This window comes from Babylonia areolata, chromosome 31 (assembly GCF_041734735.1).
Source record: "Babylonia areolata isolate BAREFJ2019XMU chromosome 31, ASM4173473v1, whole genome shotgun sequence".
Taxonomy (NCBI): Eukaryota; Metazoa; Mollusca; class Gastropoda; order Neogastropoda; family Buccinidae; genus Babylonia; species Babylonia areolata.
This window is the reverse complement of record NC_134906.1, coordinates 11,173,538-11,197,210: the sequence shown is the minus strand read 5'-3', so window position 1 is coordinate 11,197,210 and position 23,673 is coordinate 11,173,538. Positions and strand designations below refer to the sequence as shown.

Genomic DNA, 23,673 nt, shown 5'->3' with positions numbered 1-23,673 from the left:
TAATAATGTAACATCGCTCGTATTCTGCACCAAAACGAAAATGTAAACAGCAAATCAAATCACATTAAATTGGTTGATAACAACAGATTGATATCGTAATGTTCCTTATTTGTGAATAAAATAAAATTACTAATTGGCAACTCCAACCATTTATCACAAAATAGCACAAGCTATCCCCCCCCCACCCCACCAAAAAAAAAAGAAAAAAAAAAGAAGGAAACTTTACCGATGAAGGAAAATAAAAGGGTACATTAATTTTTGTAAGAAGTAAAAAAAAAAAAAAAAAAAAGTTATTGTTGCCACACAATACGGAATAAAAACTTCCCTTCTCTTGCATAGTCAGTCTATCACAGAGCCCTACAGCTGGTCTCTATCGTTCATTAGGCTGCGTGCACAGATACTCATGACCAGTCAGCACAGCGATGAAAATGAAACACGCAACCTATCAGGTGTTTTTTGTTTTTTTGTTTTTTGTTTTTGTGTGTGTGTGTGTGTGTGAGTGTGTGTGTGAGTGAGTATGTATTGCACTGAATGGTGATCAGCAAGTGTTTTAGTGTGCATGGTCCATCAAAACAGAAAGTAGTGAGATGTCATCACCCTTTTCTCACAAAGGCTTTCCTATTCACACTGTCCTCTTCTCAGCACTTGACAACGGGCCTATGGTTCGAAACGTCATATCCCACTAGACAAAGAGGATTTATCTACCACCAAAAAGGTTTTTATAAACTTTAGTTTTTTGTCCACACAACCTATCATTTTGTGGAGTGGAGAGGAATTTTGTTTGGATGTCCCGTCACACATACCGGTGACTGTAGACATTTTGTTCAAAGTACTAATTTTCACATTATTTATTTTGAGGGTTATCGCTTGAAAGGTAAGAGAGAGGAGGGGAGTGGGGGTGGGCTAAATGGTGAGTTTGGGCGAAACCAGATAGCAGCCGATATATGATTTTGTGTTTGAATGGAATGTGATTGACCTTGTTCAGTTGCACACTATCGCTGACTGTCTATAATGACAGAAAAACGAAGCGCACATCCTATGGTTTTGTGTTCGACTAGAAGGTGGTTGATCTTGTTGTTCAACTGCACACTATTGTTGACTGTTTAATGATGATGAAAACAAAGCATGCATTCGATGACTGTGTGTGAATGGAAGGTGATCAATCTTGTTTGTCAGTTGCACATTATTGCTGATGGTATGTGATAACGCAAACGAAGCACGCATCCTATGATTTTGTGTTGAAAAGGAAGGCGCGATTGACTTGCACACTAATTTTGACTGTTTTATAAGGATGAAAAACAAAGCGCACATAATATGATTCTGAATTGGTATTTGCATTAAGGTGATTGACCTTGTTGTTCAGTTGCACACTTTTGTTGATGGTATGTAATTACTAAAACGAAGCACGTATTCTATGACTTTGTGTTGAAAAGGATGGGGATTGATCTGGTCTTTACTTGCAACCAATGCTGACCATTTACAATGATGAAAACAAAGAACACATCCCATGATTCTGTGTTTGACCGAAAGGTGACTGATCTTCTTGTTAGTTGCACACTTCTGTTGATAGCATTTTTGATGAGAATGAAGCACACAACCCATGATTCTGTCTGACTGGAAGGTGGTTGATCTTCTTGTTAGTTGCACACCACTGTCGACAATTTTGAAAAAGCAGACGTAACGGACGCGCTGGACACAGCTGGATGACCATGACCTTGCTGATGATCTGGCCCTTCTATCCCACACCCAACAACTCTTCTTCTTCTTCTTCTGCGTTTGTGGGCTGCAACTCCCACTCGTATGCACACGAGTGGGCTTTTACGTGTATGACCGTTTTTACCCCGCCATGTAGGCAGCCATACTCCGCTTTCGGGGGCGTGCATGCTGGGTATGTTCTTGTTTCCATAACCCACCAAACGCTGACATGGATTACAGGATCTTTAACGTGCGTATTTGATCTTCTGCTTGCATATACACACAAAGGGGGTTCAGGCACTAGCAGGTCTGCACATTATGTTGACTTGGGAGATCGTAAAAATCTCCACCCTTTACCCACCAGGCGCCGTCACCGTGATTCGAACCCGGGACCCTCAGATTGAAAGTCCAACGCTTTAACCACTCGGCTATTGCGCCCGTCCACACCCAACAACAGATGCAGGCACCTCAGCTTGCCTGGGCTTCAACATCCACAGAGGGAAGAGCAGGATCCTCAAAGTCCAGGCAGCACACACCAAGCTGGAAGGCCAGGCACAAGTGGAAGAGGTGGAGAGCTTCACTTACCTTGGCAGCATCATTCACAAGCAGATGAAGAAACCGATGCTGACATACAGAAGAACGGCAAGTCAGTTAGTGTTTACAAAGAGCCTGTGATTGCACAGGTTAATTTCCATGTGGATTAATAAAGTGTTTTTGATTTGATTTGAAGTTGAGGGTGGCTTTCCATCAGTTTGAAAGAATGCCTGGGGAACCAGAGATCTCACAATCAACGTTAAGATCAGGATCTTCAACACCAAAGTCAAACCTGTCCTGCCCTATAGAGTCGACGCCTGGAGAACCACGGTCACCTCCAGGAAGAGAATCCAAAATTTCAGCACCTGCCTCAGGATTCTTCAGATTCGCTGGCCAGAAAAAAAATCTGAAGCGAAGAACTATGGGAGCGAACAAGACCACAGCCTGCAGCCTGGAACCTGCAAGGGAACAGGAAAAGAGGATGTCCAAGAAACATATGGCGCTGTGAACCAGAGGCAGATATGATGAAGACAGGCCGCACCTGGGGACAGCTGGTGCAACTGGCACAGGACTGGGATAATAATAATGATGATGATAATGTGCATTTGTATAGCACCCTTTCTCTCTAAGAGTTCAAGGTGCCATACATGAAAAAAACAAATGTACAAATTACATGAACTACCCATGACCAGTCTCTGTCTCTCTCTCTCTCTCACTCCCCCACCCATTCCCCCTCTCTCATTCCACACACATGAAAAGTGAGTTGGTGGATATGGGGTAGTGCTGAAGACGAAGGAAAGAGTGCTTGCAAATAGGTTCTGAAAAGATGACATTTTAGCAAAAAGAGAAAGGTAGAGATGTAGTCAGATGAACGGATAAACGGGATTGCTGGAGAGCGATTGTTTGCAGCTTAAGTTCCAAGCGGGGCACAGAAATGGAGTCAGATGAACGGATTAACGGAATGGCTGGAGAGCGACCGTTGGTAGCTTAAGTTCCGAGCGGGGCACAGAAATGGAGTCAGATGAACGGATTAACGGAATGGCTGGAGAGCGACCGTTGGTAGCTTAAGTTCCGAGCGGGGCACAGAAATGGAGTCAGATGAACGGATTAACGGAATGGCTGGAGAGCGATTGTTTGCAGCTTAAGTTCCGAGCGGGGCACAGAAATGGAGTCAGATGAACGGATTAACGGGATGGCTGGAGAATGATGAAGCTCCCAGCGGGGGGCAACAGGTGCAGGTGTGGTGAGGTGGACATCATGCAGGCAAAAGCACTTGACCCATCTGGACCTTCAGCAGAACCGGAAACGTGTCGGAAGAGGCTTGCTAATTTTTCTTATCAAACTCAGCGAGTTTTTTTTTTTTTTTTTTCTTTTTTTTCCAGGTTTCTTATGTGATAATAACAATGAAATCCAATCTATGTGTAAGGAAGTCTTTTTTTTTGTTCTTTGTGTTGAAAGTTCATGACATCGACTGTTTCATTTAGGCATGGCTTGGTGGTTACAAAGTTATCAGTTTCACCAGCTTAATCGTAATCTGACCTCGCCTAATATACTAATGCGCCTTATTCTTGGGGTTTTTTCTCTCTCTTAAAATTAATCACAGGGGGTGCACATTTATACAGGAGCACCCTCACAGACCAAAAATTACAAGAAAACAATCATATCATATCTTGTGACCTTTCCAATTTTATATCAATTTCCCCCACAATAAAACACACTCCCCCCCCCCCCCCCCCCCCCCCTGCTGTCAACAAAACTGCCACAATTTAAACTGAATTTGGATTCAAATATATCACTGTTAACAGGTAAATACCATCATAAGGAAAGGACATTACTTTGTTAACGCACAATTAATCAGTCAACTAACTTGATTTACACAGGATATGTAAACACTGCCTACACAAACAAAGCAGTGTATGTGTTGAAGTGTGAACTTGAAAAAAGACGCTCTGTGAATCAATTGTAGAATTGCTCTTCTTTGAGAAAGCTAGCCATTTCAATAAAGGAAAATCTTAACCTGCTTTCTCAGCCTGACCCCTCACCAAGCGTACTTGTTTTCTTATCAAAGAGGATTTTTCTCAACAATTTTGCCCAGGGCCTACACCTTTTGTTGCCATGGGTTGTTTTACATGCAATACAGTGCATGCTACACACAGGACTTCAGTGTATCGTCTCATCCGAATGACATGTCAAAATTAAGTGCTCAGTGGAAATACTTACAAACTCTGTGATTTCAAGGCAGAAAAGCTGTCTACAGATATATCAAACGTTGCGATCAATATTATTGGTTATGACGAAAGAGGAACCATTTTCACTCAAAGCAACGTTCAGTTTTAAAGTCCACAATGATGTCGATTTCTGAACTTTAAAAGGCACTAAGTTATAAAAAAAAAAGAAGAAGATAATCAAATGACTTAGATAAGACATAAAACAAACACTGGACAATAAATGTGTGAACTTTGACCTTCGCAGTCTAGCCTGGTGGGTTATGGAAACGGGAACACATCCAGTACGCACATCCCCGAAAACAGAGTAGGGCTGCCTACATGGCAGGCTAAAAATGGTCATGCACATAAAAGCCAACTTGTACATTTTGAGTGAACGTGGAAACTGCAGTCCCAAAATGTGGAAGACGATGACCAAACAAAAACCTTTCAACACCTAACTTCTATCTTAAATCCTGAGATCGCTTTTAAATATATATATATAATCTATACATATATATATTTATCAATATGGCCTCATTTCTAACCAAAACCCATTCTGTTAAAAAATATCCAAGCACATACCAGTACACTTAACTTAAGCTTGTTTGTGCACTTCCCTTTGCCCACCATACACACACATCGCTATCAATGTGCACCACCAACTCTCTCGAACAAAACGCTCCACACTACATGTACACTGCATGTGGGTGCTCATGTCTAGGCCCTCCACTTCTTAACTCTGCACCTTGCACTTCTCCGATTGGTCGATGGTTGAGGCCAATGATGGGCACGCGCTTAGAATAGACAGACAGTTCCGGTTTGGGGGGCAGCAGATGTGCGCTGCCGACATACTGGGGCTGGGCTCGCTTGGCGTGCACGTAGAAATCCACCTGAAAGCCCTGTGTACACAGCATTCTCACTGACACACACACGGGGGTCACAGTTGCACAACAAAACAAACATACCTACCTCCCACAACATCAAACCACTCAAAAAGCTGCCAGCCAGTTACCTCCCTTGCTATCACTTCAGAAAAAGGATATTCCTAGAGTGTGTAGAGAACAAGAATTCTGGTGCATTCTCTAAAGAATGATATAGTTGAGTATGTGTGCTGCATGACTGAAGTCTGACTGAATGATAAAGGAAATGCATGGTGAGCACTTGAAGGCAAAAGTTAGCTGGCTCTACCCAGGTATTTGTATTTGTATTTCTTTTCATCACAACAGATTTCTCTATGTGAAATTCGGGCTGCTCTCCCCAGGGAGAGCGCGTCGCTACACTACAGCGCCACCAATTTTTTGTATTTTTTCCTGCGTGCAGTTTTATTTATTTTTCCTATCAAAGTGGACTTTTCTACAGAATTTTGCCAGGAACAACCCTTTTGTTGCTGTGGGCTCTTTTACGTGCGCTAAGTGCATGCTGCACACGGGACCTCGGTTTATCGTCTCATCCGAATAACTAGTGTCCAGACCACCACTCAAGGTCTAGTGGATGGGGAGAAACTATTGGCGGCTGAGCCGTGATTCGAGCCAGCGTGCTAAGATTCTCTTGCTTCCTAGGCGGACGCATTACCTCTAGGCCATCACTCCACAGGTAGGCAGCCTGTTGTGCAAAATACTTTGTAAAGCGCAAGAAAATTTCAAGAATGTGTCATCATAAAGAATTTGCACTTCAATGCAGACAGACTTTTTCTTTCCCCACAAGACTTGTGGTTCCATGCACGCACCCCAGGATCTGCAAGTTTGGTTTTTTTTAATGTTTGTTTTTTGTTGTTGTTGTTTGTTTGCTTCTGTTTAGTCGTACCGAACATCATGACGAGAGAGTGGCCACCTCAAACACCTGAAAGGTGACACAGAGTCAGTCCAGCCACCTCAAACACCTGAAAGGTGACACAGAGTCAGTCCACCTCAAACACCTGAAAGGTGACACAGAGTCAGTCCACCTCAAACACCTGACAGGTGACACAGAGTCAGTCCACCTCAAACACCTGACAGGAGACACAGAGTCAGTCCAGCCACCTCAAACACCTGACAGGTGACACAGAGTCAGTCCACCTCAAACACCTGACAGGTGACACAGAGTCAGTCCGGCCACCTCAAACACCTGAAAGGTGACACAGAGTCAGTCCAGCCACCTCAAACACCTGAAAGGTGACACAGAGTCAGTCCACCTCAAACACCTGACAGGTGACACAGAGTCAGTCCACCTCAAACACCTGAAAGGTGACACAGAGTCAGTCCAGCCACCTCAAACACCTGAAAGGTGACACAGAGTCAGTCCAGCCACCTCAAACACCTGAAAGGTGACACAGAGTCAGTCCACCTCAAACACCTGAAAGGTGACACAGAGTCAGTCCAGCCACCTCAAACACCTGAAAGGTGACACAGAGTCAGTCCAGGCCCAGTCACCACCTCAAACACCTGACAGGAGACACAGAGTCAGTCCAGCCACCTCAAACACCTGAAAGGTGACACAGAGTCAGTCCACCTCAAACACCTGAAAGGTGACACAGAGTCAGTCCGGCCACCTCAAACACCTGAAAGGTGACACAGAGTCAGTCCAGCCACCTCAAACACCTGAAAGGTGACACAGAGTCAGTCCACCTCAAACACCTGACAGGTGACACAGAGTCAGTCCACCTCAAACACCTGAAAGGTGACACATAGTCAGTCCAGCCACCTCAAACACCTGAAAGGTGACACAGAGTCAGTCCAGCCACCTCAAACACCTGAAAGGTGACACAGAGTCAGTGCCACCTCAAACACCTGAAAGGTGACACAGAGTCAGTCCAGCCACCTCAAACACCTGAAAGGTGACACAGAGTCAGTCCAGCCACCTCAAACACCTGACAGGTGACACAGAGTCAGTCCGGCCACCTCAAACACCTGAAAGGTGACACAGAGTCAGTCCGGCCACCTCAAACACCTGAAAGGTGACACAGAGTCAGTCCAGCCACCTCAAACACCTGAAAGGTGACACAGAGTCAGTCCAGCCACCTCAAACACCTGAAAGGTGACACAGAGTCAGTCCGGCCACCTCAAACACCTGAAAGGTGACACAGAGTCAGTCCGGCCACCTCAAACACCTGAAAGGTGACACAGAGTCAGTCCGGCCACCTCAAACACCTGAAAGGTGACACAGAGTCAGTCCAGGCCACCTCAAACACCTGAAAGGTGACACAGAGTCAGTCCAGCCACCTCAAACACCTGACAGGTGACACAGAGTCAGTCCAGCCACCTCAAACACCTGAAAGGTGACACAGAGTCAGTCCAGCCACCTCAAACACCTGAAAGGTGACACAGAGTCAGTCCGGCCACCTCAAACACCTGAAAGGTGACACAGAGTCAGTCCAGCCACCTCAAACACCTGACAGGTGACACAGAGTCAGTCCAGCCACCTCAAACACCTGACAGGTGACACAGAGTCAGTCCGGCCACCTCAAACACCTGAAAGGTGACACAGAGTCAGTCCAGCCACCTCAAACACCTGAAAGGTGACACAGAGTCAGTCCGGCCACCTCAAACACCTGACAGGTGACACAGAGTCAGTCCGGCCACCTCAAACACCTGACAGGAGACACAGAGTCAGTCCGGCCACCTCAAACACCTGAAAGGTGACACAGAGTCAGTCAGGCCACCTCAAACACCTGAAAGGTGACACAGAGTCAGTCAGCCACCTCAAACACCTGAAAGGTGACACAGAGTCAGTCCGGCCACCTCAAACACCTGAAAGGTGACACAGAGTCAGTCCGGCCACCTCAAACACCTGAAAGGTGACACAGAGTCAGTCCAGCCACCTCAAACACCTGAAAGGTGACACAGAGTCAGTCCGGCCACCTCAAACACCTGAAAGGTGACACAGAGTCAGTCGGGCCACCTCAAACACCTGAAAGGTGACACAGAGTCAGTCCGGCCACCTCAAACACCTGAAAGGTGACACAGAGTCAGTCCGGCCACCTCAAACACCTGAAAGGTGACACAGAGTCAGTCAGGCCACCTCAAACACCTGAAAGGTGACACAGAGTCAGTCCGGCCACCTCAAACACCTGAGAGGTGACACAGAGTCAGTCTGGCCACCTCAAACACCTGAGAGGTGACACAGAGTCAGTCCAGCCACCTCAAACACCTGAAAGGTGACACAGAGTCAGTCCGGCCACCTCAAACACCTGAGAGGTGACACAGAGTCAGTCGGCCACCTCAAACACCTGAAAGGTGACACAGAGTCAGTCCGGCCACCTCAAACACCTGAAAGGTGACACAGAGTCAGTCTGGCCACCTCAAACACCTGACAGGAGACACAGAGTCAGTCCAGCCACCTCAAACACCTGACAGGAGACACAGAGTCAGTCCGGCCACCTCAAACACCTGACAGGTGACACAGAGTCAGTCTGGCCACCTCAAACACCTGAAAGGTGACACAGAGTCAGTCCAGCCACCTCAAACACCTGAAAGGTGACACAGAGTCAGTCTGGCCACCTCAAACACCTGACAGGAGACACAGAGTCAGTCCGGCCACCTCAAACACCTGACAGGTGACACAGAGTCAGTCCAGCCACCTCAAACACCTGAAAGGTGACACAGGGTCAGTCTGGCCACCTCAAACACCTGAAAGGTGACACAGAGTCAGTCCACCTCAAACACCTGAAATGTGACACAGAGTCAGTCCACCTCAAACACCTGAAAGGTGACACAGAGTCAGTCCAGCCACCTCAAACACCTGACAGGTGACACAGAGTCAGTCCGGCCACCTCAAACACCTGAAAGGTGACACAGAGTCAGTCCGGCCACCTCAAACACCTGAAAGGTGACACAGAGTCAGTCGGGCCACCTCAAACACCTGAAAGGTGACACAGAGTCAGTCCGGCCACCTCAAACACCTGAAAGGTGACACAGAGTCAGTCTGGCCACCTCAAACACCTGAAAGGTGACACAGAGTCAGTCCAGCCACCTCAAACACCGTCATACTGACAACAAAACCAGAAAGATGACACACAAAATCAACAACAACACAATGAAGACAGCTGCACCCAGGCCGATTCCCATCCGGACTCACGATCCCCATCCGGACTCACGATCCCCATCCGGACTCACGATCCCCATCCGGACTCACGATCCCCATCCGGACTCACGATCCCCATCCGGACTCACAATTCCCATCCCAACTCACAAACGATGAACACATTACACGCACACTGGCACATAAACACACGCAGTCGATAGATCCAACTGAGGATAAGATTCCAAAATATAATTATTGACTTGCAAACTGGGATAAATTCACAAGTTTACTTTCGTTTCATATTAACGACATAAACGATACAGACGTCAACAGTTTAAAACATATGCAATATTTAGAAATTCAGTCATCACCGCTGCAAATGAATCTATTCCCACATACAAATCTGTTATATTTCATAAGCACTCTGGTAATATCTGGTGGAATGAGGCTTGTGAAGCCACAAAGAAAGAAAAGAAGTCAAAATTGAAAGTATACTTAAAAGTGCAATCCCCCCCCCTCCCCCACAATCATCTACAGATGAAAAAGCTAAAAATAAAGCAAATAGTGTTCACGCATATGTTAAAAGGCAGTACTGGTTGTCTTTCTGCACAAATGAAGTTTTCAATCACAAAGATACGCAAACAGTATGGGAAAAACTAAAACAATGAAAAATGGAATATATTTACCACAATGCCTTATTAAACTGGACCATACATATCTACCTTCAAACACTGAAAAGGCAGAAGTTTTTGCTGACATGTTTGGTAACCATAGTAGAAACACTGGTTTGTCAAAAGAAAATAGAAAGTACAGAGAAAGCCAAGAGAAAAATGAAGCATACCGACGGGCGCAATAGCCGAGTGGTTAAAGCGCTGGACTGTCAATCTGAGGGTCCCGGGTTCGAATCACGGTGATGGCGCCTGGTGGGTAAAGGGTGGAAATTTTTACGATCTCCCAGGTCAACAAATGTGCAGACCTGCTTAGTGCCTGAACCCCCTTCGTGTGTATATGCAAGCAGAAGATCAAATACGCACGTTAAAGATCCTGTAATCCATGTCAGCGTTCGGTGGGTTATGGAAACAAGAACATACCCAGCATGCACACCCCCGAAAATGGAGTATGGCTGCCTACATGGCGGGGTAAAAATGGTCATACACGTAAAAGCTCACTCGTGTGCATACGAGTGAACGTGGGAGTTGCAGCCCACGAACGCAGAAGAAGAAGAAAAGGCATACCAAGATTCATAGAGCATAAATCACCTATATATAAATAGTGAAATAACATTAGATGAAATAACAGAATGTCTCTCAGAATGTATGGAAACACTCAATCGTTGTCCCAATAAAACACAAACAGGGCAAACACAGAACAGATAAAAACAGTTATCGACCAACTGCCTTAACATAGTTCGTATGCAAACTAACAGAAAAAAAAATGTTCTAAAAAGACTTGTTCATTATTGTGAGAAGCAGAGTGTACTTCCTTTAAACCAAGCTTTACAAAAAGTAGATCCTCCACAGAACATCTAGTCAAACTGACTACACAGGTAAAGCAACAGTTTGCAAGGCGAAAAAACGAACAAGCAACTTTTTTTTTATGTGAAAAAAGCATACGACCAAGTGTGGCACACTCAACTTTTATATAAACTGAAAAATATCAGTGTCTCAGGGAACATGTATGATTATATTACAAGTTTTTTGTCAGATAGATTTATACAAGAAAGAACAGGAAATACCTACTCAAACCCCAGACCATTACACATGGATCCTGACTATCTACACTTAGAATTTGATCAGAGTGGAGACAGAGTTGTCGATAGTCATGTCCGACAATGACCATCAGAACAGGCACAAACAACTGCTGTCCTAGTTACCGACGCTAAGAATTCAGAGTGGAGAGTTGTTGATTGTCAGTCGAGTCCGACAATGACCATCAAACAGGCAGACACAACTGCTGTCCTGACTATCTACACTTAGAATTTGATCAGAGTGGAGAGAGAGTTGTCAATAGTCGTGTCTGACAATGACCATCAGAACAGGCAGAAACAACTGCCGTCATAGTTACCAACGTTAAGGATTCGGAGTGGAGAGTTGTCGATTGTCAGTCGTGTCCGACAATGACCATCAGAACAAGTAGAAGCAACTGCTGTCCTGACCATCTGCGCTTAGAATTTGATCAGAGTGGAGAGAGAGTTGTCGATAGTCAGCTGAGTCCGACAATGACCATCAGAACAGGCAGACACAACTGCTGTCCTGACTATCTACACTTAGAATTTGATCAGAGTGGAGACAGAGTTGTCAATAGTTGTGTCTGACAATGACCATCAGAACAGGCAGAAACAACTGCTGTCCTAGTTACCTGCACTAAGAATTCGGAGTGGAGAGTTGTCGATTGTCAGTTGAGTCCAACAATGACCATCAGAACAGGCAGAAACAACTGCTGTCCTGACTATCTACACTTAGAATTTGATCAGAGTGGAGAGAGAGTTGTCGATAGTCATGTCCGACAATGACTATCAGAACAGGCAGAAACATCTGCTGTCCTAGTTACCTATGCAAATAATTCGGAGAGGAGAGTTGTCGACAGTCAGTCGTGTTCGACAATAACTATCAGAACAGGCAGACACAACTGCTATCCTGACTATCTACGCTTAGAATTTGATCAGAGTGGAGAGAGAGTTGTCGATAGTCATGTCCGACAATGACCATCAGAACAGGCACAAGCAACTGCTGTCCTAGTTACCTACACTAAGAATTCAGAGTGGAGAGTTGTCGATTGTCAGTCGTGTCCGACAATGACCATCAGAACAACTAGAAGCAACTGCTGTCCTGACTATCTACGCTTAGAATTTGATCAGAGTGGAGAGAGAGTTGTCGATAGTCATGTCCGACAATGACCATCAGAACAGGCACAAGCAACTGCTGTCCTAGTTACCTATGCTAAGAATTCGGAGTGGACAGTTGTCGATAGTCAGTCAAATCCGACAATGACCATCAGAACAACTAGAAGCAACTGCTGTCCTGACTATCTACGTTTAGAATTTGATCAGAGTGGAGAGAGAGTTGTCAACAGTCAGTTGAGTCCGACAATAACCATCAGAACAGGCAGAAACAACTGCTGTCCTGACTATCTACGTTTAGAATCTGACCAGAGTGGAGAGAGAGTTGTCCTGTGCAAAGGAAAGGGTCAGGAAAAGAACAGGAAAAAAAACAAACAACAACAAAGAAACTCTCACCAGATGCAGCTGGTTGATGCCTCTGGCCATGAAGACCAGGTAGTCGTCCTGGTTGTAGATACAGCCAGTCTGGGGCTGGTGCTTCGATCGCGGCTGGCCCTGGTTCAGGTTCTGTTGGAAACACACACAAATAATAATAATAATAATAACAAAAATATTTGAAAAAGTTAATATCACAGAAGCCAGATATAATTATGCATTCATTTATTCTTTTCCTTCTAGCCTTTCAGTATGTTCCTCTTTTCTTAATTTCTTATTCTTTTCTTTCTTTTTTTCCTGTAAAGATGTTTGTGGTTCACAAACCGAAAAAAAAAAAAGGTTCTGTGGGACATGTCATGCAAAACATGACACTTTTCAGTTTCTCAACGGGCATGTCACAGCGTTCAGACAGTTTCAGTTTCAGTTTCATTTCTCAAGGAAGCATCACTGCCTATGGGCAAATCCCTGTAAGTGACACCACATCTGCCAGACAAGATGCCTGACCAGCAGCATAACCCAACACCCTTTGTCAGGCCATGAGCACAGAGAAGCCAACCCCTGTCAAGAGGGTTTTTCTTTGGGTTTTTTTGTTTGTTTTTTTGGTTTTTTTGGTTTTTTTCCCCTGTCAAGAGTTTGTAAGAACAAACAGGAAATTTTCTTCCTAAAATTATGTTTAAGTAACATACTTACTGTGACCCACTAGTGCTGACTCCAGCAGGGGTCTGACATTCCTGTCCTGTGCAAACTACTACCCGCCTATGCGGCGAAAACGAAAGTAGCTACAGCCGATAACCTCCTGAAGTAGGTTACCTCCCCTTTGCATCCCTGACTAGCGCCCTCTTTTTCTGGCAGCCATCTTGACTCCTGCTCCTGTGCTCTGCATACGGCTAAGTTTTTTTCTTATTTTCTGTCTGTCTATAGATTTTTTGGCACTCTCGTTTTGTGTTGGATGATGAATCACAACAGGTCACAAAACTACTTGGCCCGATTGGGCGATCGAACTCATATTAAGGCGCGATCACAACAATCAGGAAATTTGGTAGGGACATTTTTGAATTTGGTAGCAACACTCGGACTCCAAGCCACATCGGCAAACATACATTTTATCTGACTTAACTCTCTCCATACGAACGGCGAAAGAGACGACGTTAACAGCGTTTCAGCCCAATTACCATCATCAAAATATTGCAAGCGGAAGAATCTTATACTGAAGAGGTGAATGTTGACAAAGAATACCACAATTCTGACGACGGAAGCTAAAGGTTGGGTCATTCAGACACCCACTGGACATCCGAGGGGTCTGTGTGGAGGAGAAGAGAGGACTGGCCGTGCTGAGTGAGTTAATCCACCAGGCACAGATGCTGTTTGACAGGAGACGCAGCTTGATTCAACCGAGCTAACTGGTCCACTCAAAGCTATTTCAATATAAACACACACATGCGATTAGCTGAGCATCATCACGTGAGACCAAGGTTAGCAGTGACTGTCCTGGCCTCGTGACTGATAGGTCTAGAGTGTCTGGGTGACGGGTGCAATAGCCGAGTGGTTAAAGCGTTGGACTGTCAGTCTGAGGGTCCCGGGTTCGAATCACGGTGACGGCGCCTGGTGGGTAAAGGGTGGAGATTTTTACGATCTCCCAGGTCAACATATGTGCAGACCTGCTAGTGCCTGAACCCCCTTCGTGTGTATATATGCAAGCAGAAGATCAAATACACACATTAAAGATCCTGTAATCCATGTCAGCGTTCAGTGGGTTATGGAAACAAGAACATACCCAGCATGCACACCCCTAAAAACGGAGTATGGCTGCCTACATGGCGGGGTAAAAACGGTCATACACGTAAAAGCCCACTCGTGTGCATACAAGTGAACACAGAAGAAGAAGAAGAGTGTCTGGGTAATGTTCCGACAGGAAAGCATGTGACCATGCTATGACATCAAAAAATGAACTTGTCTGAACAATTTTGACGTTGGCATAACAGTCGAAGCAAACTGTGATCAAGCATAACAAAATACGGCGAAATTATAACACTGGCATCTCTGTATATATGTGTATCTATCACTCTCAAAAGCAGAGTAATCCTGGAGTTATCTATATCTATATGGATTTGTCCAAATGCAGTGACGCCACCTTGGAAAGCTGAAACTGAAACTCTGGGCTTTCTGCCGTTTCAGATAACGTGCCAAGACACTGCGGTCTTCTGCTCTCATAACCCGACAAGGCTGCAACATGCGGCTCTGACCTGACTGTTCCTTTCCATTTCACAGGGGAACATTTTCATGCACACCACAATGCGCTGGCCTTTGTGTTGCTGTGGCATCCAAGAATGGGATGGAGGTCAATTAGGTCTATAACGCAATGGTTCAACCATTCAGTTCTGTATTTCTCACTAATTCTTTCTCTTATGAATATAACTGTTTGTGCATGTAAAGTGTAAGTAATCAAACATTACTGGGGCTTTTTTGTTGTTGTTGTTTGTTTTTTTTAAGTGCCTCACATGACTTCATCATTGGCCAAAAAAAGCAAAAAATCTTTTTTCCTCTTCTTTTTTAAAAATCTTTTTTCTGTTTTTTCCCCCATATTTTTCCTCCATTAATCCTCATTTTCAGTGGGGGTGGGGGTGGTGGGGGGTGGGATTGTTTTTTCCCTATCTTCTGGCGCAACAATTGCCCCAGGGTGTCTTGCGGCATGCAGTCTAGGAATGGTTCAGTGGCTGTATACACTCGTCTGGGTTTATTGTTGCTCTGGTGTGTTGTTGCTTGCACTCTAAGCGAATATATCACCTGATTATTTCTGTCTGGGTTTGTTAATGCTCAGGTGTGAGTTGTAATGTTAAACATTTCTCTTTTTTTTTTCATTTCTACTGTTTGTGCATGTTGAGTGTGAGCAAATAAACACGATATAACTGTTGTATGCATTTTTAGTGTAACTGTAAGCAAACAAACTACCCAAAATTGCAATGTAACAACCATCTATTAGGCATTTCTCACTAAATATTTAGGATATGAATATAACTGTTATGTGTATACAAACTACCCAAACTTGCAACAACAACAACAAATAAGAAAAAAAAAAAGGGTAAATGGAATAGCTGAAGATGTATGGCTGGGGCAATATAATTATCTTAACTCACTGAGCTCTGTGCCCCAGCATTGCCTTGGCGTAGAACTTCATTTCATTAAAACGGTTTCCACATTCCCACACAGGCATAAACCGCAAGCAAAGGGAGCTAACTTCTACAGTATATTCAGCTCTGTCGACACAATGTCAATTTGAAGGAAAAAAAAAACTGATCGATTTCAGTACATTTTCTGAGGTTTTTTTTTGCATCAAAATGAAAGGAAGACCGGCCACGGCTGTAAACTCTCCAGGGTTGAATGTGTTAAACACACACTAATTGCACATGTTCACCACCACCTACTTACATAATAGTCCATGGACGTCTTCTTGCAAGGCGGCGGTCCGTCCAAGCTGGAATCTTCAGTAAACAATTCCAAGGACACGGAGTCATCGGTTCTCAAGATGTCCGTCTGGCAACAAAAGCAAAACTCACCTCAAACCAATACAACGAAAAGAAAAACAAACGATCAAACAAATCAATGTACAATCACAAAGACAAGACGAAGAGCATTATAAAAACGGTAAAGAAGAAAATCTGAGCCCCTGTTCTCTCAGTTATTGCGCTCCACCAAGTTTGTTCCTAAGTGCGTTGGGTTACGCTGCTGGTCAAGCATCTGCTCAGCATATGGATTTGTCTGAACGCAGTGACGCCTCCTTGAGCTACTTAGTGATACTGATACTGATAGTGTTCCCAACCTGAAACACTCCCACCACCTAGTTTATCATTGGTGTGTTATGGAAACAAGAAACATACCCGGATTGCACACCCCTGAAAAAGGAAATTTTCTTCCTAAAATTACGTTTATCTAACATACTTACCGAGACCCACTAGTGCAGACTCCGGCAGGGGTCTGACATTCCTGTCCTGTGCAAACTACTATCCACCTATGCGGAGAAAAGGAAAGCAGCTAAAAATAGAGTTTGGCAGCCTACGTCACAGGGTCAAAACAGTCACATACACAAAATCCAAATGGTGCCTACTAGAGAAAATGCACAAGAAGAAGAAGAAGAAACTATAAATCTTTATTTAAAAAAAAAAAAAAAAAAAAAAAAAAAAGTACATAAAAATTTCAAAAGCAGTTTCCCTTACCATTCCCGATTCGTAGTCAACAGGCGAACACTTAATGCTGTACACCTGCTGCCGGTGCTTGGGCTTCCACATGAAGATGGGGTTGCTGTGGAAACGAACCTGGACGCAGGCATGGTTCTCCAACCACCCGTGACTGGTCGTGTGGATGCCGTCTGAAACAGGGTTTTATCACTGCAGCTTACACCCAGCCCACCACACTGGGCCATATCGGCACTGCAAAACTGTAAAAACTGATCCCCGAGAATCTGAAAAAATAAAAATTAAAAAATAAGAAAAGAAAATCAAGCCAACGTGCATGCTGTAAAACTAAATATTGATCCCACAGAACCTGAAAGAAAATTAAAAAAAGACAAGAGAGGCAAGGCCTTCAAGACTCACTTGTGATACACTTAAAAAAAAAAAAATCCAAGCTTTTTATGTATTGAGTATAATTTCAAAATGTAATGTTTAAGATGAGAAAGATCAGTTTAAAGCAAATTAACTCCCCTAGCATTAATTACAGAGTAATTTCCCTTTTTTACCTCTGCACCAAAATGTTTGCAAAATAAATAAAACTTCCATGCTTAGCAAAAGAAGTTCCTGTTTGAACAAAAAATGATAATAATGACTGCCCATCCCAGAGGTGCAATATTGTTTTAAACAAGATGACTGGAAAGAACTGAATTTTTCCTGTTTTTATGCCAAATTTGGTGTCAACTGACAAAGGAGTCGCAGAGAAAATGTCAATGTTAAAGTTTACCACGGACACACAGACACAAACACAGACAACTGAACACCGGGTTAAAACATAGACTCACTTTGTTTACACAAGTGAGTCAAAAATCAGGCACATGTGCACACTGCAAAACTGTATATATTGATCCGAAAGAACCAGAAAAAGGAAATTTTCTTCCTAAAATTACGTTTAAGTAACATACTTACCGTGACCCACTAGTGCAGACTCTGGCAGGGGTTTGATTCCTGTCCTGTGCAAACTACTACCCGCCTATGCAGAGAAAACTAAAGTAGCTACGGCCGATAACATCCCGAAGTAGGTTACCTCCCCTTTGCATCCCTGACTAAGGCCCTCTTTTTCCGGCAGCCATCTTGACTCCTGCTCCTGAGCCCTGCATACGGCTAAGTTGCAAAAACTGTAAATACTGATCCCACTGAACCTGGGGAACATTTTTTTTAAGGAAAGAAAATCATGCACATACATGTTCATGCTGTAAAGCTGTAAACACTGATTGCATAGAACCTGGATTTTTTTGATTTTTTTTTTTTAAATAGAAAAAAAAAAAAAAAGGCGCAAGTGTGTGTTGTAAAACTGTAAATGTTGATCCCATAGAATGGCACATGTTTGTCTGTGTGCGTGGATGGTGGGTGGATAGGGGTTGGGTTGGGGTGGGGTGGGGGGGGTAGGTGGGGAACGAAATGTAAAGCGCTTTGAGCAGTATTTCTGAAAAAAAAACAATCGCTTTAAAAACGTCCTTTATTATCATTATCATTCTTCTTCTTATCATTATTATTGCTGAAATAACACCAGGGGTGACCAGTGTGGTCAGCATGGTTTACATCTCTGGAAATACTTTGTCTGCCAGTACCAAATTCGGATTAAATACAGTGGGGAAAAAAATCTTCACAGTCATACCGATAATAGGTTGTAAGTGATTGGGGGTCAACCTCCACTACAGCCGGCATACTCAAGTTTGTAAGTTAAGATGATGATGATGAATGATACGCATACATATATAGCGCCTATCCTCGTTTGGAGACCAAACTCTAAGCGCTTTACACACACAGGACCATTTGATCATAGGCCTACCTGGGCAGAGCCAACTGACGGCAACCATTGGGTGCTCATCATTCGTTTCCTGTGTCATTCAATCAGGTTTTGAAGCATGCACACATAAAAACTGTGACAGACATGTAACATTTTATATGTATGACCGATTGTTTATTTACTGGGCCATGTAGGCAGCCATACTCCCAATTTCTGGGGTGTGCATGCTGGGTATGTTCTTGTTTTTATAACCCACCAAATGCTGACATGGATTACAGGATATGTAATGTGCATATTTTATCTTCTGTGTGGTAACCACATGAAGGGGGTTCAGGCACAAGCAGGTCTGCACATGTGTTGACCTGGGAGATCGGAAGAATCTCTACCCTTGGTTTTACCCACCAGGTGCCGTGACCAGGGTTCGAACCCAGGACCCTCGGATTTAAAATTCAACGCTATCCTTCTCTTCTTCTTCTTCTGCGTTCGTGGGCTTCAACTCCCACGTTCACTCGTATATACGCGAGTGGTCTTTTTACGTGTATGACTGTTTTTAACCCGCCATGTAGGCAGCCATACTCCGCTTTCGGGGGTGTGCATGCTGGGTATGTTCTTGTTTCCATAACCCACCGAACGCTGACATGGATTACAGGATCTTTAACGTGCGTATTTGATCTTATGCTTGCGTATACACACGAAGGGGGTTCAGGCACTGGCAGGTCTGCACTTATGTTGACCTGGGAGACCGTAAAAATCTCCACCCTTTACCCACCAGACGCCGTCACCGTGATTCGAACCCGGGACCCTCAGATCGAAAGTCCAACGCTTTAACCATTCGGCTATGGCGCCCATCGAACGCCATCCAAAACTGGAGGGATCCACTCACCATATGTCCCAAACTCTGCCACAGGCAGCTGCATTTCATCAGCATCTGTCAACAACAAAAAAATCTTGATTAAGTCAACTTAAGGCGTGCGCGCGCGCACACACACACGTATGTATGGGTTTTTTGGGGGTTTTTTTCTTTCTTTTTTTAAAATTTTTTTCTCAAGGCCTGACTAAGTGCGTTGGGTTACGCTGCTGGTCAAGCATCTGCTTGGCAGATGTGGTGTAGCATATATGGATTTGACCAAACGCAGTGACGCCTCCTTGAGCTACTGATACTGATACAACAACAAAAAACAAATATACACTTTTTCCACCTTGTACATCAGTCAATATTGTCTTCTGTTATGTGTATTGTATTGTATTGTATTGTACTGTACTTATATAATCAGTGTTGGGAGTTTGAATACCTCATTTCAGATCTATCTCTCTCTCTCTCTCTCTCTCACTCGTGGCATCCACACATGAAAAAACAATCAGAAGTTTCTCAATTTATCTATACAAAGTGTTTAATCAAGCTGCGATCCACTTTTTTTGTTGTAAATCAATTTAATAAGCTTACGCTCCTTCTGATGTCACATGCATAACTTTACTGAGTGCACCACTGAGTGTTTTACTGTGCAAAATATCCTGAAATTCATGCACACACACACACACACACATACAAACACAAACACACGCGCGCGCGCGCACACACACAAAGACACGCACACAAACACAAAAACGCACACACCCACATACAAAACATACAAACACAAGCAATGCCCACATGTGTGTGCACACACACACTCATACAAAGACTCAAAATGCACACACACACACACACACACACACACACAAACATACTCACACATGCTCATGTGCTCACACATGCACACACACACACACACACACACACACACACACACGCACCACTTCCACACACACACACAATGTACTAACACACACAAACACCAAAGATTCACAGACCCACACACAGAACATACACACACACGCCCATGCCCACTTGCGTGCACACACACGGACACACCACTCCCACACACGCTCAAAATTCACACACACACACACACACAGAAACACGCACACACACACACACACAAACACACACACACGCGCACAAACACACACACAAAGAGGCACACACCCACATACAAAACATACAAACACAAGCAATGCCCACATGTGTGTGCACACAAACTCACACAAACTTATTCACACATGCTCATGCCCACATGCATCCGCACACACATGCACACACACACACACGCACCACTTCCACATACAATGTACTAACACACACAAACACCAAAGATTCACAGACCCACACACAGAACATACACACACACGCCCATGCCCACTTGCGTGCACACACACGGACACACCACTCCCACACACACTCAAAATTCACACACACACACACACAGAAAAACACACACACACAAAACACACACACACCACTCCCACACTCACTCAAAATGTACAAACACATGCACACACTCTCTCCTTCTCTCTCAAAATGTACACACATGCACATGTGCACGCACACAACACACACACACACACACACACGCTCTCACCTTGGGTCTTCAACTGCCGAGGCTGAACATTGGTCTCCCACAGAATGACCTCAATGTCGTGGGTCTGCTCAAGTTCCGCACTGGGATTGGGAACAACCACTTTGCCGATGAAGTATCGGAAAGAGATGGACGAGTTCTTGGGCAAGAGAACCGTACATTCCCATGTAGATCTGAGACCAAGAGCAGTGGCTTCAACATATATACAATGTAAATATAATATACATATGGTACAGACAGGTCATCATCAATAATATATTATATCACACATGCGCTGATTTTCTTAGTTTAAATTCAGCACTGTGACAAGACACACCTGAGTGACCTCAATGTAAATACATACGCATGATACGGTAAACATATACATAATGGTATGGATGAGTCATCATCAATAATGAATGACATCAAACACGCCCCGGCTGATTTCCTTCGTTTAAATTCAAGCGACAATGTGACAAGACAATGTCAGTTTAAGTTTCATCCTATTGCCGATACCAGTAAACACATGCAAGAAATTTGTGTGTATTTTGATATCTAAAAGCAACACCATCTCCAAGTGTCTTCACCTCACACACAATATCCTAGTATATGCCCATGTCTGGTGGGCAAAACAGCCAAGTGGTCAAAGCGTTGGATTTTCAATCTGAAATTCCTGGGTTCAAATCCCAGTTAACTCTCTCCATACGAACGGCGAAAGAGACGACGTTAACAGCGTTTCACTCCAATTACCATCATCAAAACATTGCAAGCGGAAGGCTCTTATACTGAAGACGTGAATGTTGACAAGAATACCACAATTCTGATGACGGAAGCTAAATGTTGGGTCATTCAGACACCCACTGGACATCCGAGGGGTCTGTGTAGAGGAGAAGAGAGGACTGGCCGTACTGAGTGAGTTAATGGTGCTGCTGGAGCCTGAACTCCCCCCATCATGTGTACACACTTGCAGACGATCAATTGTGCACATTTAAAATCCAGTAATCCATGTCAGCATTCAGTGGGTCATGGAAAGAAGAACATACCCAGCATGCACATCCCTTAAAAAAATGAGGTATGTCGGCCAACAAAGAAACTGGTCATACATGTAAAAGCTCACTCGTACATGTAAGTAAACGCATGTTCAATGGCTGCAACTCCCACATTCACTTGTACGCATGAGTGGGCTTTTTACATTCATGACAGTTTTGACCCTGCCAAACAGGCATTCACACCACTTTTTCAGGGGGGGGTGCATGCTGGATACATTCTTGTTTCCACAACCCACTGAATATTCAACACATGCAAATAATCCTCTGCATACATGTATGCACACGAAGGGGTTTCAAGCAATTTTTTCCCCCCCTCCGGAGAAGCCACATACTCTTCCAGTTTTCTGGAACACATCCTGATAAACTGGAATAGTAAGAAATCTAGCGTACGTTTAATAAGTACACCGATTTAAAGAGCGACTTTTTCACCTCCTTGACAAGTAACAGCTTTCCCCCCTATCCTTGTCCAAAATCACTTGTACTGAAAAGACAATAACTCTTTCACTGGCCAAAGTTTCTGTGTGAAAACATCGGCCCAGCACCAATCATTTTAGACCAAACGCTCTCAGTCACACAATTTGGTTCATGTCAAAACAACACAGTTCACATCAAACTCAGTCAAGGTGGGGAAGGTTTGTCAGCTTTCTTCTTCTTCTTCGTTCGTGGGCTGCAACTCCCACGTTCACTCATATATACACGAGTGGGCTTTTATGTGTATGACCGTTTTTACCCTGCCATGTAGGCAGCCATACTCCACTTTCGGGGGTGTGCATGCTGGGTATGTTCTTGTTTCCATAACCCACCGAACGCTGACATGGATTACAGGATCTTTAACGTGCGTATTTGATCTTATGCTTGCATATACACATGAAGGGGGTTCAGTCACTGGCAGGTCTGCACATATGTTGACCTGGGAGATCGGAAAAATCTCCACCCTTTACCCACCAGGCGCCGTCACCGTGATTCGAACCCAGGATCTTCAGATTGAAAGTCCAACGCTTTAACCATTCGGCTATTGCGCCTGTCGAAGTCTTCTAAGGTGGTGAACTGTCTAGTCGACAAAAGTCCCCTATGGCGGTAAACTGTCCAGTCAACTATAGCTGCCTATGGCGGTGAACTGTCTAGTCAACTTCAGTTGCCTATGGCGGTGAACTGTCTAGTCAACTAAAGTTGCCTATGACGATGAACTGTCTAGCTGATTTAAGTCCACTGTGGCGGTGTACTGTTAAGTCAATTAAAGTCCCCTCTGCCCCCGAAAACGGAGTATGGCTGCCTACATGGCGGGGTAAAAACGGTCATACACGTAAAAGCCCACTCGTGTACATACGAGTGAACGTGGGAGTTGAAGCCCACGAACGAAGAAGAAGAAGAAGAAGTCCCCTCTAACGGTGAACTGAATGGTCGGCTGAAAGTTACCTATAGCGGTGAACTGTCTATCGACTAAAGTCCCCTGTAGCGGTGAACTGTTTTGTCAACTAAAGTGCCCTATGGCGGTGAACTGTCTTGTCTGCCGAAAGTTACCTACAGCGGTGAACTGTCTATCGACTTAAGTCCCCTGTAGCGGTGAA

The 23,673-nt window shown here is 44.3% G+C and overlaps 1 protein-coding gene across 2 annotated transcripts in view; it reads right to left on the bottom strand.

Annotated features, from left to right (window-relative positions):
* LOC143275953 (putative glycerophosphocholine phosphodiesterase GPCPD1 homolog 2) overlaps positions 1 to 23,673 on the bottom strand; it is an 80,149-nt gene that overhangs the window by 45,475 nt on the left and 11,001 nt on the right. For both annotated transcript variants that reach the window (XM_076580299.1, XM_076580300.1), the window contains exons 3-8: positions 21,081 to 21,250; positions 19,505 to 19,549; positions 16,860 to 17,011; positions 16,075 to 16,179; positions 12,670 to 12,780; positions 5,182 to 5,335 (exon numbers count right to left, since the gene is read on the bottom strand). In XM_076580299.1, the coding sequence (XP_076436414.1) occupies positions 5,182 to 5,335; positions 12,670 to 12,780; positions 16,075 to 16,179; positions 16,860 to 17,011; positions 19,505 to 19,549; positions 21,081 to 21,250 (737 nt within the window). The remainder of the gene's footprint in view (positions 1 to 5,181; positions 5,336 to 12,669; positions 12,781 to 16,074; positions 16,180 to 16,859; positions 17,012 to 19,504; positions 19,550 to 21,080; positions 21,251 to 23,673) is intronic.